This window comes from Oncorhynchus gorbuscha, linkage group LG09 (genome assembly GCF_021184085.1).
Source record: "Oncorhynchus gorbuscha isolate QuinsamMale2020 ecotype Even-year linkage group LG09, OgorEven_v1.0, whole genome shotgun sequence".
NCBI lineage: Eukaryota > Metazoa > Chordata > Actinopteri > Salmoniformes > Salmonidae > Oncorhynchus > Oncorhynchus gorbuscha.
Window position 1 is genome coordinate 97,704,457 of NC_060181.1, and position 18,812 is coordinate 97,723,268.

At 47.4% G+C, this 18,812-nt stretch overlaps 1 protein-coding gene across 3 annotated transcripts in view; it reads left to right on the plus strand.

Annotated features, from left to right (window-relative positions):
* Nucleotides 1-18,812, plus strand: part of LOC124044301 (neuropilin-2-like) — a 352,904-nt gene that overhangs the window by 47,318 nt on the left and 286,774 nt on the right. For all 3 annotated transcript variants that reach the window (XM_046363952.1, XM_046363953.1, XM_046363951.1), the window contains exon 2: nucleotides 10,037-10,217. In XM_046363952.1, coding sequence (XP_046219908.1) covers nucleotides 10,037-10,217 — 181 coding nt within the window. The remainder of the gene's footprint in view (nucleotides 1-10,036; nucleotides 10,218-18,812) is intronic.

Sequence of the window (18,812 nt, forward strand, 5' to 3'; positions counted from 1 at the left end):
GAGTTGGAGGATGGGGGAGGGAGATGGGAGGATGGGAGGGAGTTGGGAGGGAGTTGGGAGGATGGGATGGGGGAGTTGGATGGGGATGGGGGATTGGGGAGTTGGAGGATGGGAGGGAGTTGGAGGATGGGAGGGAGTTGGAGGATGGGAGGGAGTTGGAGGATGGGAGGGAGCTGGAGGATGGGAGGATGGGAGGGAGTTGGAGGATGGGAGGATGGGAGGGAGTTGGAGGATGGGAGGATGGGAGGGAGTTGGAGGATGGGAGGATGGGAGGGAGTTGGAGGATGGGAGGATGGGAGGATGGGAGGATGGGAGGGAGTTGGAGGATGGGAGGATGGGAGGATGGGAGGGAGTTGGAGGATGGGAGGATGGGAGGATGGAAGGATGGGAGGATGGGAGGGAGTTGGAGGATGGGAGGATGGGAGGATGGGAGGGAGTTGGAGGATGGGAGGGAGTTGGAGGATGGGAGGATGGGAGGATGGGAGGATGGGAGGGAGTTGGAGGATGGGAGGGAGCTGGAGCATGTGAGGAAGTTGGAGGATGGGAGGGAGCTGGAGGATGGGAGGGAGTTGGAGGATGTGGACGGAGTTGGAGGATGGGAGGGAGCTGGAGGATGGGAGGGAGTTGGAGTATGGGAGGGAGCTGGAGGATGGGAGGATGGGAGGGAGTTGGAGGATGGGATGGAGCTGGAGGGTGGGAGGATGGGAGGGAGTTGGAGGATGGGATGGAGCTGGAGGATGGAAGAATGGGAGGGAGTTGGAGGATGGGAGGGAGCTAAAGGATGGGAGGATGGGAGGGAATTGGAGGATGGGATGGAGTTGGAGGATGGGATGGAGCTGGAGGATGAAAGAATGGGAGGGAGTTGGAGGATGGGAGGGAGGGAGCTGGAGGATGGGAGGGAGTTGGAGGATGGGAGGGAGCTGGAGGTTGGGAGGATGGGAGGGAGTTGGAGGATGGGAGGGAGCTGGAGGATGGGAGGATGGGAGGGAGTTGGAGGATGGGAGGATGGGATGGAGTTGGAGGATGGGATGGAGCTGGAGGATGGGAGGGAGCTGGGGATGGGAGGGAGCTGGAGGATGGGAGGATGGGAGGGAGTTGGAGGATGGGAGGGAGCTGGAGGATGGAAGAATGTGAGGGAGATGGAGGATGGGAGGGAGCTAAAGGATGGGAGGATGGGAGGGAGTTGGAGGATGGGATGGAGTTGGAGGATGGGAGGGAGCTGGAGGATGGGAGGGAGCTGGAGGATGGGATGGAGTTGGAGGATGGGATGGAGATGGAGGATGGAAGAATGTGAGGGAGATGGAGGATGGGAGGGAGCTAAAGGATGGGAGGATGGGAGGGAGTTGGAGGATGGGAGGGAGCTGGAGGATGGGAGGGAGCTGGAGGATGGGAGGGAGCTGAAGGATGGGATGGAGCAGGAGGATGGGAGGGTGGGAGTGAGCTGGAGGATGGAATAGAGCTGGAGGATGGGAGGGAGCTGGAGGATCGGAGGGAGTTGGAGGATGGGAGGGAGCTGGAGGATGGGAGGATGGGATGGAGTTGGAGAATGGGATGGAGCTGGAGGATGAAAGAATGGGAGGGAGTTAGAGGTTGGGAGGGAGCTGGAGGATGGGAGGGAGTTGGAGGATGGGAGGGAGCAGGAGGATGGGAGGGAGTTGGAGGATGGGAGGATGGGAGGGAGTTGGAGGATGGGAGGATGGGAGGGAGTTGGAGGATGGGATGGAGCTGGAGGATGGGAGGGAGCTGGAGGATGGGACGGAGCTGGAGGATGGGAGGATGGGAGGGAGTTGGAGGATGGGAGGGAGCTGGAGGATGGGAGGGAGTTGGAGGATGGGATGGAGCTGGAGGATGGAAGAATGTGAGGGAGATGGAGGATGGGAGGGAGCTAAAGGATGGGAGGATGGGAGGGAGTTGGAGGATGGGAGGGAGCTGGAGGATGGGAGGGAGTTGGAGGATGGGAGGGAGCTGGAGGATGGGAGGATGGGAGGGAGTTGGAGGATGGGATGGAGCTGGAGGATGGAAGAATGGGAGGGAGGTGGAGGATGGGAGGGAGCTGGAGGATCAGAGGGTGGGAGTGAGCTGGAGGATGGAATAGAGCTGGAGGATGGGAGGGAGTTTGAGGACGGGAGGGAGTTGGAGGATGGAATAGAGCTGGAGGATGGGAGGGAGTTGGAGGATGGGATAGAGCTGGAGGATGGGAGGATGGGAGGGAGCTGGAGGATGGGAGGGAGCTGGAGGATGGAATAGAGCTGGAGGATGGGAGGGAGCAGGAGGATGGGAGCATGGGATGGAGCTGGAGGATGTGATGGAGCTGGAGGATGGGAGGGGGCAGGAGGATGGGAGGGAATTGGAGGATTGGTTAGAGCTGGAGGATGGGATAGAGATGGAGGATGGGAGGGAGTTGGATGATGGAATAGAGCTGGAGGGTGGGAGGGAGCAGGAGGATGGGAGGATGGGATGGAGCTGGAGGATGGGAGGGAGTAGGAGGATGGGAGGGAGTTGGAGGATGGGAGGGAGTTGGATGATGGAATAGAGCTGGAGGGTGGGAGGGAGCAGGAGGATGGGAGGATGGGATGGAGCTGGAGGATGGGAGGGAGCTGGAGGATGGGATAGAGCTGGAGGATGGGATGGAGTTGGAGGATGAGATGGAGCTGGAGGATGGGAGGATGGGAGGGAGCTGGAGGATGGAATAGAGCTGGAGGATGGGACAGAGCTGGAGGATGCAATAGAGCTGGAGGATGGGAGAGAGCAGGCGGATGGGAGGATGGGATGGAGCTGGAGGATGGGATGGAGCTGGAGGATGGGAGGGAGCAGGAGGATGGGAGGGAGTTGGAGGCTGGGATAGAGCTGGAGGATGGGATAGAGCTGGCGGATGGGAGGGAGTTGGAGGATGGGATGGAGCTGGAGGATGGGAGGATGGGAGGGAGTTGGAGGATGGGAGGGAGTTGGAGGATGGGAGGGAGCTGGAGGATGTGAGGATGGGAGGGAGCTGGAGGATGGGATAGAGCTGGAGGATGGGATAGAGCAGGAGGATGTGAGGGAGTTGGAAGATGGGAGGGAGCTGGAGGATGTGAGGGAGTTGGAAGATGGGAGGGAGCTGGAGGATGTGAGGAAGTTGGAGGATGGGAGGGAGCTGGAGGATGTGAGGGAGTTGGAAGATGGGAGGGAGCTTTAGGATGGGAGGGAGCAGGAGCACGGGAGGGTGGGAGTGAGCTGGAGGATGGAATAGAGCTGGAGGATGAGAGGGAGCTCGAGGATGCGAGGGAGTTGGAGGATGGGAGGGAGCTGGAGGAAGGGAGGATGGAATAGAGCTGGAGGAAGGGAAGGAGTTTGAGGATGGGATGGAGCTGGAGGATGTGAGGGAGTTGGAGGATGGGAGGGAGCTAGAGGATGGGAGGATGAGAGGGAGCCGGAGGATGGGAGGGAGTTGGAGCATGGGAGGTTGGGAGGGAGCTGGACGATGGGAGGATGGGATGGAGCTGGAGGATGGGAGGGAGCTGGAGGATGCGATAGAGGTGGAGGATGGGAGGGAGCTCGAGTATGGGATAGAGCTGGAGGATGGGAGGGAGCTGGAGGGTGGGAGAGAGCTGGAGGATGGGATGGAGTTGGAGGATGGGAGGGAGTTGGAGGATGGGAGGGAGTTGGAGGATGGGAGGGAGTTGGAGGATAGGAGGGAGTTGGAGGATGGGAGGGAGTTGGAGGATAGGAGCGAGTTGGAGGATGGGAGGGAGTTGTAGGATGGGATCAAAGATGAAATAGTCATTGTGATTGATTAATGTATCTTCAGTGTGTGCTTGTGTACAGGCGGTTGTGTGTGTGTGTGTGTGTGTGTGTGTGTGTGTGTGTGTGTGTGTGTGTGTGTGTGTGTGTGTGTGTGTGTGTGTGTGTGTGTGTGTGTGTGTGTGTGTGTGTGTGTGTGTGTGTGTGTGTGTGTGTGCGTGCGTGCGTGCGTGCGTGCGTGTGTGTGTGTGTGTGTGTGTGTGCGCTTGTTGGTGTACTGTGGGTCTATATTTGGTATTGAATAAGCTACGTGGGTATATAGTAGATGTGGAAATGTCACCACTTGAAAGTCTATTACAGTTGAAGTGTCTGGTTCTTATTCTTCCTTTTCAATATTTGTCACATTGAAAAGGACAAGGACAAGTCACCGCAGTGGGCATACAGACTGTGTTTGAACGATACCAAACCAGTGTTCTACTGTTCTGTTCTATGGTTCTAAGGTTCTACAGTACTGGGTTCTAGTGTTCCAGTATTCTAGTGTTCTGTTCTATGGTTCTATGGTTCTACATTACTAGGTTCTCATGTTCCAGTATTCTAGTGTTCTAGTGTTCTCTTCTATAGTTCTACGGTTCTACAGTACTAGGTTCTAGTGTTCCAATATTCTAGTGTTCTAGTGTTCTCTTCTTTGGTTCCAAGGTTCTACAGTACTAGGTTGTAGTGTTCCAGTATTCTAATGTTCTAGTGTTCTCTTCTATGGTTCTACAGTACTGGATTCTAGTGTTCTAATATTCTAGTGTTCTAGTGTGTCTGGTATACAGGAGATGTAATGGTGATGGAGAATGAAGGGAAATGGACCACAATGTTTATTAATCCTGAAAGGAGAGGAGAGTGTAGTTGGCTGGCATAGAGCAACGGTGACGTACTGTAGACCTGGTCAGAGACATGTTGGAAGCCAGCCATATTGTGTTTGCGTGTGTGCGTGTGGGCCACACACACAGACCCCAAAATGTCAATCAAATGTGTCTCTTCCCCTGAAGGCTGTCCCAGAAGCTCCTGCTGGGACACTACCACAGAGACACCGACTACAGGACTGGTGTCTGTCTGTGTGTTGGTGTGTATAGGACTGGGTCTGTCTGTGTGTTGGTGTGTATAGGACTGGGGTCTGTCTGTGTGTTGGTGTGTATAGGACCGGGGTCTGTCTGTGTGTTGGACCGGGGTCTGTCTGTGTGTTGGTGTGTATAGGACTGGTGTATGTCTGTGTGTTGGTGTGTATAGGACCAGTGTCTGTCTGTGTGTTGGTGTGTATAGGACGGGGTCTGTCTGTGTGTTGGTGTGTGTTGGACCGGTGTCTGTCTGTGTGTTGGTGTGTATAGGACCGGTGTCTGTCTGTGTGTTGGTGTGTATAGGACCGGGGTCTGTCTGTGTGTTGGTGTGTATAGGACCGGGGTCTGTCTGTGTGTTGGTGTGTATAGGACCGGGGTCTGTCTGTGTGTTGGTGTGTATAGGACCGGGGTCTGTCTGTGTGTTGGACCGGGGTCTGTCTGTGTGTTGGTGTGTATAGGACCGGTGTATGTCTGTGTGTTGGTTTGTCTGTCTGTCTGCTAGAAGGAGGGAGCAGGTTCACAGTAACAACTCTATTTATAGGTCAAAACGGATTCTGTTACAATGCCTCACTCTGCTACAGTAAACATAGGTTGTACATATGAAATCTTCTCTTCTCTCTTCTCTTCTCTTCTCTTCTCTTCTCTTCTCTTCTCTTCTTCTCTTCTCTTCTCTTCTCTTCTCTTCTCTTCTCTTCTCTTCTCTCCTCTCCTCTCCTCTCCTCTCCCTCCTCTCCTCTCCTCTCCTCTCCTCTCCTCTCCTCTCCTCTCCTCTCCTCTCCTCTCCTCTCCTCTCACTCTCCTCTCCTCTCTACGGCTGTATAATAAACCAGTTGGTTTGTCTAATTGTCTACAGTCAACATTACAGTCTTCCTCCCTGCCATTCTAAGACAGTGTTTGTGGTGAAACGCTATTCAGTGTCCATACGAGACACAGACAGAGAGGAGAAGAACGATCTTAAAGCGTGTGAGTGTCTGTTCTGGGTCAGAATGGAGGCTTTGTGAGCCAATCTATCTAACTCACAGCGTTAACCTGACCCCTGACCGCTAACACACTGTCTGTCTGTCTGTCTGTCTGTCTGTCTGTCTGTCTGTCTGTCTGTCTGTCTGTCTGTCTGTCTGTCTGTCTGTCTGTCTGTCTGTCTGTCTGTCTGTCTGTCTGTCTGTCTGTCTGTCTGTCTGTCTGTCTGTCTGTCTGTCTGTCTGTCTGTCTGTCTGTCTGTCTGTCTGTCTGTCTGTCTGTCTGTCTGTCTGTCTGTCTGTCTGTCTGTCTGTCACTTCCTGTTTCAATGTTCCACTACAAATGTGGACTTTATTATTCTACAGAAAAGGAAGATAGGATCACAACATGGTCCTGATGTTTACCGTTCCACACTGCTGTAACTACGGTGATATCAGCAGTGTCCTGATGTTTACCGTTCCACACTGCTGTAACTACGGTGATATCAGCAGTGTCCTGATGTTTACCGTTCCACACTGCTGTAACTACGGTGATATCAGCAGTGTCCTGATGTTTACCGTTCCACACTGCTGTAACTACGGTGATATCAGCAGTGTCCTGTCCTTTACCTCTATATCTATATTTATATCTATACTTCTATATATTTATATACCTTTATATCTATATACATATATACTTCTATATATTTATATACCTCTATATCTATATATATACTTCTATATATTTATATACCTCTATATCTATATACTTCTATATATATACTTCTATATATTTATATACCTCTATCTATATATTTCTATATATTTATATACCTCTATAGATATATTTCTATTTATTTATATACCTCTATATCTATATATATACTTCTATATACTTATATACCTCTATATCTATATACTTCTATATATATACTTCTAAATATATATACATATACTTATATACTTCTATATCTATATTTATATATTTATACTTCTATATATTTATATACCTCTATATCTATATATATACTTCTATATATTTATATACCTTTATATCTATATATATATACTTCTATATATTTATATACCTCTATATCTATATACTTCTATATATATACTTCTAAATATATATACGTATACTTATATACTTCTATATCTATATATATACTTCTATATATTTATATACCTTTATATCTATATATATACTTCTATATATTTATATGCCTCTATATCTAAATACGTCTATATATTTATATACCTTTATATCTATATACTTCTATATATTTATATACCTCTATATCTATATATATACTTCTATATATTTATATACCTTTATATCTATATACTTCTATATATTTATATACCTCTATATCTATATATATACTTCTATATATTTATACACCTCTATATCTATATATATACTTCTATATATTTATATACCTCTATATCTATATACTTCTATATATTTATACACCTCTATATCTATATATATACTGCTATATATTTATATACCTCTATATCTATATACTTCTATATATTTATACACCTCTATATCTATATATATATACTTCTATATATTTATATACCTTTATATCTATATACTTCTATATATTTATATACCTCTATATCTATATACTTCTATATATTTATACACCTCTATATCTATATATATACTTCTATATATTTATATACCTCTATATCTATATACTTCTCTATATTTATACACCTCTATATCTATATATATACTTCTATATATTTATATACCTTTATATCTATATACTTCTATATATTTATATACCTCTATATCTATATATATACTTCTATATATTTATATACCTCTATATCTATATCTATATACTTCTATATATTTATACAACTCTATATCTGTATACTTCTATATATTTATATACCTCTATATCTATATTTATATCTATACTTCTATATATTTATATACCTCTATATCTATATATATACTTCTATATATTTATATACCTCTATATCTATATTTATATCTATACTTCTATATATTTATATACCTCTATATCTATATATATATACATTTCTATATATTTATATACCTCTATATCTATATATATACATTTCTATATATTTATATACCTCTATATCTATATATATATATACTTCTATATACAGTTGAAGTCAGAAGTTAACATACACTTAGGTTGGAGTCATTAAAACTTGTTTTTCAACCACTCCACAATTGCTTATTGTAAGGGAGTGCGTAACTGTGAGGGAGTGTGTAACTGTGAGGGAGTGCGTAACTGTAAGGGAGTGCGTAGCTGTAAGGGAGTGAATTTTGTCCCATTCCTCCTGACAGAGCTGGTGTAACTGAGTCAGGTTTGTAGGCCTCCTTGCTCGCAAACGTTTTTTCAGTTCTGCCCACAAATGTTCTAAAGAATTGAGGTCAGGGCTTTGTGATGGCCACTCCAATACCTTGACTTTGTTGTCCTTAAGCCATTTTGCCACAACTTTGGAAGTGTACTTGGGGTCATTGTCCATTTGGAAAACCCATTTGCGACCAAGCTTTAACTTCCTGACTGATGTCTTGAGATGTTGCTTCAATATATCCACATCATTTTCATTCCTCATGTTGCCATCTATTTTGTGAAGTGCACCAGTCCCTCCTGCAGCAAAGCACCCCCACAACATGATGCTGCCACCCCCGTGCTTCAAGGTTGGGATGGTGTTCTTCGGCTTGCAAGCGTCCCCCTTTTTCCTCCAAACATAACGATGGTCATTATGGCCAAAAAGTTATATTTTTGTTTCATCAGACCAGAGGACATTTCTCCGAAAAGTACGATCTTTGTCCCCATGTGCAGTTGCAAACCGTAGTCTGGCTTTTTTATGGTGGTTTTGGAGCAGTTGCTTCTTCCTTGCTCAGCTGCCTTTCAGGTTATGTCGATATAGGACTCGTTTTACTGTGGATATAGATACATTTTTACCTGTTTCCTCCAGCATCTTCACAAGGTCCTTTGCTGTTGTTCTGGGATTAACTTGCACTTTTCGCACCAAAGTACGTTAATCTCTCGGAGACAGAACGCGTATCCTTCCTGAGCGATATGACGGCTGCGTGGTCCCATGGTGTTTATACTTGCGTACTATTGTTTGTACAGATGAACGTGGTACCTTCAGACGTTTGGAAATCTACAATTTGGTCTATTACTTTTCCCTTGATGTCAAGCAAAGAGGCACTGAGTTTGAAGGTAGGCCTTGAAATACATCCACAGGTACACCTCCAATTGACTCAAATGATGCCAATTAGCCTATCAGAAGCTTCTAAAGCCATGACATAATTTTCTGGAATTTTCGAAGCTGTTTAAAGGCACAGTCAACTTAGTGTATGTAAACTTCTGACCCACTGGAATTGTGATACAGTGAATTATAAGTGAAATAATCTGTCTGTAAACAATTGTTGGAAAAATGACTTGTGTCATGCACAAAGTAGCTGTCCTAACCGACTTGCCAAAACTATAGTTTGTTAACAAGAAATTTGTGGAGTGGTTGAAAAACGAGTCTTAATGACTCCAACGTAAACTTCAGACTTCAACTGTCTATATACATTTATAAACCTACAGTACCAGTCAACCGTGTTTTATTTGTCATTTTTATTGTAGAATAATAGTGAAGATATCAACACTATGAAATAACACATACACCTATATATACACATATATACCTATACATAGATATATACAGTATATATATATATACAGTGTCTTGCGAAAGTATTCGGCCCCCTTGAACTTTGCGACCTTTTGCCACATTTCAGGCTTCAAACATAAAGATATAAAACTGTATTTTTTTGTGAAGAATCAACAACAAGTGGGACACAATCATGAAGTGTGGAACGACATTTATTGGATATTTAAAACTTTTTTTAACAAATCAAAAACGGAAAAATTAGGCGTGCAAAATTACGATGTACCTAAAAAAGTGTTCAACAAATATGTTTTCGAAGTTTCCGCACTTTGCCTTGATGACAGCTTTCCACAGTCTTGTCCTTCTCTCACTATTCACTATTATTATAATTATCACTCGTAAGTGTTATTGCTTTGTTGTCTTCACTATTATTATTCTACAATGTAGAAAACAGTCAAAATGAAGAAAAATCCAGGAATGAGTAGGTGTGTCCAAACTTTTTACCGAATTATAGCTTCTCACCTTCTCCTTTTCCAATACTGTCGTTACACCTCATAAAAAAAAACCCCAGATCTAATTCACATCCTAACTGATGCCTCTGTGTCCTCTGTCCTGAAGGCAGCAAATCGTGTGGCGGACAAGTAGACGCCAGTGGCGCCGGGTACATCACCACCCCAGGGTACCCTCTGGAGTACCCCCCACACCAGAACTGTCGTTGGGTCGTCACCGCCCCAGAACCCTCCCAACGTGTCGTCCTCAACTTCAACCCCCACTTTGAACTGGAGAAGCTGGACTGCAGGTGAGAGAGAAGTGGGGGAGGAATGGAGGGAGGGGGGGGGGGGTTTCACAGGAGATTTGACAAATTAGTAAATTCCTATTGTTTCCTATCCAAATGATGGATACTGAGGTACACCCTAGCCACATATCCTACCATATTGATTATTCCCTGGTCTTCTCTGAATAGCCACTTCCACTGTGAGAACAGTGCTGTGTGTGACTGTCTATATCCTCACCATTTCCAGTTCCCTGCTGTTTCTGGCTCAGTGTCGCTCATAACAAGCTATTGGAGTTATCTCTCTGTAATCTCCCACAACATATTCCCAATCGCCTCCTTATCAAATTCCAGATCATCATCAACAACAACAACAACAACAACAACAACAACAACAACAACAACATCTACCCTACACAGGATTCTAGAATCCTCCAAAAACCAGCGGTGTTGAGGAGTATTCTATATTCCATTCCATATGCCTGACCACAGTTCTGATTGTTCTACCCTCTGGTGGTAAATCAGAGAAGTGCAGCCAGATTCCAGATACAGTCCATTATTTTAGGAAGGGATTGAACGATGTCCAACTCTCCCTACTTCACATAGAATAGTGTTGTATCACAAGGCACCTTATAGGCCACATGTACAGGTATCTGTTCGATATCTACTGTCCTGTCTATTCCTAACACTGTTGGTAGAGGCTTCCTCCATCGTATGTACACAGTCTGAAGACATGGGTCTTCCTCTATCGTATGTACACAGTCTGAAGACATGGGTCTTCCTCTATCGTATGTACACAGTCTGAAGACATGGGTCTTCCTCTATCGTATGTACACAGTCTGAAGACATGGGTCTTCCTCTATCGTATGTACACGGTCTGAAGACATGGGTCTTCCTCTATCGTATGTACACGGTCTGAAGACATGGGTCTTCCTCTATCGTATGTACACAGTCTGAAGACATGGGTCTTCCTCTATCGTATGTACACGGTCTGAAGACATGGGTCTTCCTCTATGTACGTCTATGGGTCTTCCTACGTATGTACAGTCTGAAGACATGGGTCTTCCTCTATCGTATGTACACGGTCTGAAGACATGGGTCTTCCTCTATCGTATGTACACAGTCTGAAGACATGGGTCAACAAAGCGATAGAAGACAAGACACTCGTAGTAAAACTTACCCATGTATTCAGACAGTGTTTCAAATGGCAGATAGTGTCCCAAACCCTGTATTGTTCACTACTACATCTATGTAGGAAATAGAGTGTGATTTGGGACACGGAACCACACAGCCTCTCTCTATCATTGCCCTGGTTTGGTTGGCCATTTATTTACATTTTATCTCCATCAATAATACAAGGATATGTTTCTAAAGAGAGATTTATGGGATAGGATACATCCTGATAGTCTTTTGTCGGAATCGGAACATGAATCTTTTAGCAGCTGTTGTTGAAAGGTGCACTTTACCACTCTGCCTCTCTGCCTCTCTGCCTCTCTGCCTCTGAATCTCTGTCCCTCTGCCTCTGAATCTCTGTCCCTCTGCCTCTCTGCCTCTCTGCCTCTGAATCTCTGTCTCTCTGCCTCTCTGCCTCTCTGCCTCTGCCTCTCTGCCTCTCTGTTTCTCTGCCTCTCTGCCTCTCTGCCTCTGTCTCTCTGCCTCTCTGCCTCTCTGCCTCTCTGCCTCTCTGTTTCTCTGCCTCTCTGCCTCTCTGCCTCTGTCTCTCTGCCTCTCTGCCTCTCTGCCTCTCTGTCTCTCTGCCTCTCTGTCTCTCTGCCTCTGTCTCTCTGCCTCTCTGCCTCTCTGTCTCTCTGCCTCTCTGTCTCTCTGCCTCTGTCTCTCTGCCTCTCTGCCTCTCTGCCTCTCTGTCTCTCTGCCTCTCTGCCTCTGAATCTCTGCCTCTCTGTTTCTCTGCCTCTGAATCTCTGTTCCTCTGCCTCTCTGTCTCTGCTTCCTTATCAGAGTTCTACATCTCTCTCTCACTCTCTCTGTTTCTCTGCCTCTCTGCCTCTCTGTCCCTCTGCTTCCTTATCAGAGTTCTACATCTCTCTCTCTGTCTCTCTCTCTCTCTCTCTCTCTCTCTCTCTCTCTCTCTCTCTCTCTCTCTCTCTCTCTCTCTCTCTCTCTCTCTCTCTCTCTCTCTCTCTCTCTCTCTCTCTCTCTCTCTCTCTGTCTCTCTCTCTCTCTCTCTCTCTCTCTCTCTCTCTCTCTCTCTCTCTCTCTCTCATTCTCCAATGGGTCTGCTGTGCATTAAGGCTAGATGTTGCATTTTGTTGTCTGGTCCGTCTCTCTCTCTCTCATGCGTGGACTAAACAAAGCCAACCACACACACACACACACACACACACACACACACACACACACACACACACACACACACACACACACACACACACACACACACACACACACACACACACACACACACACACACACACACACACACACACACACACACACACACACACACACACACACACACACACACACACACACACACACATTCCTTCCCTCACAATGTGGGGCGAGCTAGAGACAACCTCTTGATCACACATCCTTTTAAAGCTGAACATCCCAGGAGGAACAGAGCTGTTTGGTGGGTCCATTTAGAAATCACAAGTACCAAACACGTACAGCCTTATTTATTTATCCAGCCGGAAGGGCAGGTTGGGCTTGTTGGAACGGATGTGTGTTGAAATTGAATGGTTATCAGCCTTGAGTGAGTCAGGACAGGATTCTCGTGTTAAAAAAACATCCACTTCAACCGAAAACAACATTCGGTAATGTACACTTGTGTTTCACACTCATTACGGGTCACTCTCCTTCATTCTTCATGGGTGTTTTTGCTTGACAATGTTGCCTATTTACTGTTAGTTAATAGTTATGACTGTAAGCTGTAAGGGCAGGTTGGGCGTTTTGGAACGGAATGTAATGGTTATTTTATTCAGCCTTCAGTGAGTCAAGAGTCAGGAGTGAGGAGTTAGGAGTTAGGATAGGAGTTAGGATAGGAGTTAGGAGTCAGGACAGGAGTTAGGAGTCAGGACAGGAGTCAGGAGTCAGGACAGGAGTTAGGAGTCAGGACAGGAGTTAGGACAGGAGTTAGGAGTCAGGACAGGAGTTAGGAGTCAGGACAGGAGTTAGGAGTCAGGACAGGAGTTAGGAGTCTGGACAGGAGTTAGGAGTCAGGACAGGAGTTAGGAGTCTGGACAGGTGTTAGGAGTCTGGACAGGTGTTAGGAGTCAGGAAAGGAGTTAGGAGTCAGGACAGGAGTTAGGAGTTAGGATCTAAAGTTATGAGTCAGGACAGGAGTTAGGAGTCAGGACAGGAGTTAGGAGTCAGGACAGGAGTTAGGAGTCTGGACAGGAGTTAAGAGTCAGGACAGGATTCTCGTGTTAAAAAAACATCCACTTCAACCGAAAACAACATTCGGTAATGTACACTTGTGTTTCACACTCATTACGGGTCACTCTCCTTCATTCTTCATGGGTGTTTTTGCTTGACAATGTTGCCATATTTACTGTTAGTTAATAGTTATGACTGTAAGCTGTAAGGGCAGGTTGGGCGTTTTGGAACGGAATGTAATGGTTATTTTATTCAGCCTTCAGTGAGTCAAGAGTCAGGAGTGAGGAGTTAGGAGTTAGGATAGGAGTTAGGATAGGAGTTAGGAGTCAGGACAGGAGTTAGGAGTCAGGACAGGAGTCAGGAGTCAGGACAGGAGTTAGGAGTCAGGACAGGAGTTAGGAGTTAGGAGTCAGGACAGGAGTTAGGAGTCAGGACAGGAGTTAGGACAGGAGTTAGGAGTCAGGACAGGAGTTAGGAGTTAGGACAGGAGTTAGGAGTCAGGACAGGAGTTAGGAGTCAGGACAGGAGTTAGGAGTCAGGAAAGGAGTTAGGAGTCTGGAAAGGAGTTAGGAGTTAGGAGTCAGGACAGGAGTTAGGAGTCAGGACAGGAGTTAGGACAGGAGTTAGGAGTCAGGACAGGAGTTAGGACAGGAGTTAGGAGTCAGGACAGGTGTTAGGAGTCAGGAAAGGAGTTAGGAGTCTGGAAAGGAGTTAGGAGTTAGGAGTCAGGACAGGAGTTAGGAGTTAGGATCTAAAGTTATGAGTCAGGACAGGATTTAGGAGTCAGGACAGGAGTTAGGAGTCAGGACAGGAGGTAGGAGTCAGGACAGGAGTTAGGAGTCAGGACAGGAGGTAGGAGTCAGGATTCAGGACAGGAGTTAGGAGTCTGGACAGGAGTTAAGAGTCAGGACAGGAGTTAGGAGTCAGGACAGGAGGTAGGAGTTAGGACAGGAGTTAGGAGTCAAGAGAGGAGTTAGGAGTCTGGACAGGAGTTAGGAGTCAGGACAGGAGTTAGGAGTCAGGACAGGAGTTAAGAGTCAGGACAGGAGTTAGGAGTCAGGACAGGAGGTAGGAGTCAGGATTCAGGACAGGAGTTAGGAGTTTGGACAGGAGTTAGGAGTCAGGATCTAGGAGTTAGGAGTCAGGACAGGAGATAGGAGTCAGGACAGGAGTTAGGAGTTAGGACAGGAGTTAGGAGTCTGGACAGGAGTCAGGAGTCAGGACAGGAGTTAGGAGTTAGGAGTCAGGACAGGAGTTAGGAGTCAGGACAGGAGGTAGGAGTCTGGACAGGAGTCAGGAGTCAGGACAGAAGTTAGGAGTTAGGAGTCAGGACAGGAGTTAGGAGTCTGGACAGGAGATAGGAGTCAGGACAGGAGTTAGGAGTCAGGACAGGAGTTAGGAGTCAGGACAGGAGTTAGGAGTCTGGAAAGGAGTTAGGAGTTAGGAGTCAGGACAGGAGTTAGGAGTCAGGAAAGGAGTTAGGAGTCTGGAAAGGAGTTAGGAGTTAGGAGTCAGGACAGGAGTTAGGAGTTAGGAGTCAGGAGTTAGGAGTGAGGACAGGAGTTAGGAGTCAGGACAGGAGTTAGGAGTCAGGACAGGAGTTAGGAGTCAGGATTAAGGACAGGAGTTAGGAGTCTGGACAGGAGTTAGGAGTCAGGACAGGAGTTAGGAGTCAGGACAGGAGTTAGGAGTCTGGAAAGGAGTTAGGAGTCAGGACAGGAGTTAGGAGTCAGGACAGGAGTTAGGAGTCAGGACAGGACTTAGGAGTCAGGACAGGAGTTAGGAGTCAGGACAGGAGATAGGAGTCTGGACAGGAGTTAGGAGTCAGGACAGGAGTTAGGACAGGAGTTAGGAGTTAGGAGTCAGGACAGGAGTTAGGAGTCTGGAAAGGAGTTAGGAGTTAGGAGTCAGGACAGGAGTTAGGAGTCAGGAAAGGAGTTAGGAGTCTGGAAAGGAGTTAGGAGTTAGGAGTCAGGACAGGAGTTAGGAGTCAGGAAAGGAGTTAGGAGTCTGGAAAGGAGTTAGGAGTTAGGAGTCAGGACAGGAGTTAGGAGTTAGGAGTCAGGAGTTAGGAGTGAGGACAGGAGTTAGGAGTCAGGACAGGAGTTAGGAGTCAGGACAGGAGTTAGGAGTCAGGATTAAGGACAGGAGTTAGGAGTCTGGACAGGAGTTAGGAGTCAGGACAGGAGTTAGGAGTCAGGACAGGAGTTAGGAGTCAGGACAGGAGTTAGGAGTCAGGACAGCAGTTAGGAGTCAGGAGTTAGGAGTCAGGATGCAGGACCGGAGTTAGGAGTCAGGACAGGAGGTAGGAGTCAGGATTCAGGACAGGAGTTAGGAGTCTGGACAGGAGTTAAGAGTCAGGACAGGAGTTAGGAGTCAGGACAGGAGGTAGGAGTTAGGACAGGAGTTAGGAGTCAAGAGAGGAGTTAGGAGTCTGGACAGGAGTTAGGAGTCAGGACAGGAGTTAGGAGTCAGGACAGGAGTTAAGAGTCAGGACAGGAGTTAGGAGTCAGGACAGGAGGTAGGAGTCAGGATTCAGGACAGGAGTTAGGAGTCTGGACAGGAGTTAGGAGTCAGGACAGGAGTTAGGAGTCAGGACAGGAGTTAGGAGTCTGGAAAGGAGTTAGGAGTCAGGACAGGAGTTAGGAGTCAGGACAGGAGTTAGGAGTCAGGACAGGACTTAGGAGTCAGGACAGGAGTTAGGAGTCAGGACAGGAGATAGGAGTCAGGAGTTAGGAGTCAGGAGGAGTCAGGACAGGAGTTAGGAGGAGTTAGGAGTCAGGACAGGAGTTAGGAGTCTGGAAAGGAGTTAGGAGTTAGGAGTTAGGAGTCAGGACAGGAGTTAGTCTGGAAAGGAGTTAGGAGTTAGGAGTCAGGACAGGAGGAGTTAGGAGTCAGGACAGGAGTTAGGAGTCAGGACAGGAGTTAGAGTAGGAGTTAGGAGTCAGGACAGGAGTTAGGAGTCAGGACAGGAGTTAGGAGTCAGGGAGGACAGGAGTTAGGAGTCTGGACAGGAGTTAGGAGTCAGGACAGGAGTTAGGAGTCAGGACAGGAGTTAGGAGTCAGGACAGGAGTTAGGGAGTCAGGACAGGAGTTAGGAGTCAGGACAGGAGTTAGGAGTCAGGACAGGAGTTAGGAGTCAGGACAGGAGTTAGGAGATTCAGGACAGGAGTTAGGAGTCTGGACAGGAGTTAGGAGTCAGGACAGGAGTTAGGAGTCAGGACAGGAGGTAGGAGTCAGGACAGGAGTTTCAGGACAGGAGTTAGGAGTCTGGACAGGAGTTAGGAGTCAGGACAGGAGTTAGGAGTCAGGACAGGAGTTAGGAGTCAGGACAGGAGTTAGGAGTCAGGACAGGAGTAGGAGTCTGGACAGGAGTTCAGACAGGAGTTAGGAGTCTGGACAGGAGTTAGTAGTCAGGACAGGAGTTAGGAGTCAGGACAGGAGTTAGGACAGGAGTTAGGAGTCAGGACAGGAGTTAGGAGTCAGGACAGGAGTTAGGAGTTAGGAGTCTGGACAGGAGTTAGGAGTCAGGACAGGAGTTAGGAGTCAGGACAGGAGTTAGGAGTCAGGACAGGAGTTAGGAGTCAGGACAGGAGTTAGGAGTCAGGACAGGAGTTAGGAGTCAGGACAGGAGTTAGGAGTCAGGACAGGAGTAGGGTCAGGACAGGAGTTAGGAGTCAGGACAGGAGTTAGGAGTCAGGACAGGAGTTAGGAGTCAGGACAGGAGTTAGGAGTCAGGACAGGAGTTAGGAGTCAGGACAGGAGTTCAGGAGTCAGGACAGGAGTTAGGAGTCAGGACAGGAGTTAGGAGTCAGGAGTTAGGAGTTAGGATCAGGACAGGAGTTAGGAGTCAGGACAGGAGTTAGGAGTCAGGACAGGAGTTAGGAGTCAGGATTACAGGACAGGACAGGAGTTAGGAGTTAGGAGTCTGGACAGGAGTTAGGAGTCAGGACAGGAGGAGTTAGGAGTCAGGAGTTAGGAGTCAGGACTGGACAGGAGTTAGGAGTCAGGACAGGAGTTAGGAGTCAGGACAGGAGTTAGGAGTCAGGACAGGAGTTAGGAGTCAGGATTCAGGACAGGAGTTAGGAGTCTGGACAGGAGTTAGGAGTCAGGAGTTAGGAGTCAGGACAGGAGTTAGGAGTCAGGACAGGAGTTAGGAGTCTGGACAGGAGTTAGGAGTCAGGACAGGAGTTAGGAGTCAGGACAGGAGTTAGGAGTCAGGACAGGAGTTAGGAGTCTGGACAGGAGTTAGGAGTCAGGACAGGAGTTAGGAGTCAGGACAGGAGTTAGGAGTCAGGACAGGAGTTAGGAGTCTGGAAAGGAGTTAGGAGTTAGGAGTCAGGACAGGAGTTAGGAGTCTGGAAAGGAGTTAGGAGTTAGGAGTCAGGAGTTAGGAGTTAGGAGTCAGGACAGGAGTTAGGAGTCTGGAAAGGAGTTAGGAGTTAGGAGTCAGGACAGGAGTTAGGAGTCAGGACAGGAGTTAGGAGTTAGGATCCAGGAGTTATGAGTCAGGACAGGAGTTAGGAGTCAGGACAGGAGTTAGGAGTCAGGACAGGAGTTAGGAGTCAGGAAAGGAGTTAGGAGTCTGGAAAGGAGTTAGGAGTTAGGAGTCAGGACAGGAGTTAGGAGTCAGGACAGGAGTTAGGAGTCAGGACAGGAGTTAGGAGTCAGGATTAAGGACAGGAGTTAGGAGTCAGGACAGGAGTTAGGAGTCAGGACAGGAGTTAGGAGTCAGGACAGGAGTTAGGAGTCTGGACAGGAGTTAGGAGTCAGGACAGGAGTTAGGAGTCAGGACAGGAGTTAGGAGTCAGGACAGGAGTTAGGAGTCAGGACAGGAGTTAGGAGTCAGGACAGGAGTTAGGAGTCAGGACAGGAGTTAGGAGTCTGGACAGGAGTTAGGAGTCAGGACAGGAGTCAGGACAGGAGTTAGGAGTCAGGACAGGAGTTAGGAGTCAGGAGTTAGGAGTTAGGAGTCAGGACAGGAGTTAGGAGTCAGGACAGGAGTTAGGAGTCAGGGAGTTAGGAGTTAGGAGTCAGGACAGGAGTTAGGAGTCAGGAAGGAGTTAGGAGTCAGGAGTTAGGAGTCAGGACAGGAGTTAGGAGTTAGGACAGGAGTTAGGAGTCAGGACAGGAGTTAGGAGTCAGGACAGGAGTTAGGAGTCAGGAGTTAGGAGTTAGGAGTCAGGACAGGAGTTAGGAGTCAGGACAGGAGTTAGGAGTCAGGACAGGAGTTAGGAGTCAGGACAGGAGTTAGGAGTCAGGACAGAGTTCAGGAGTTAGGAG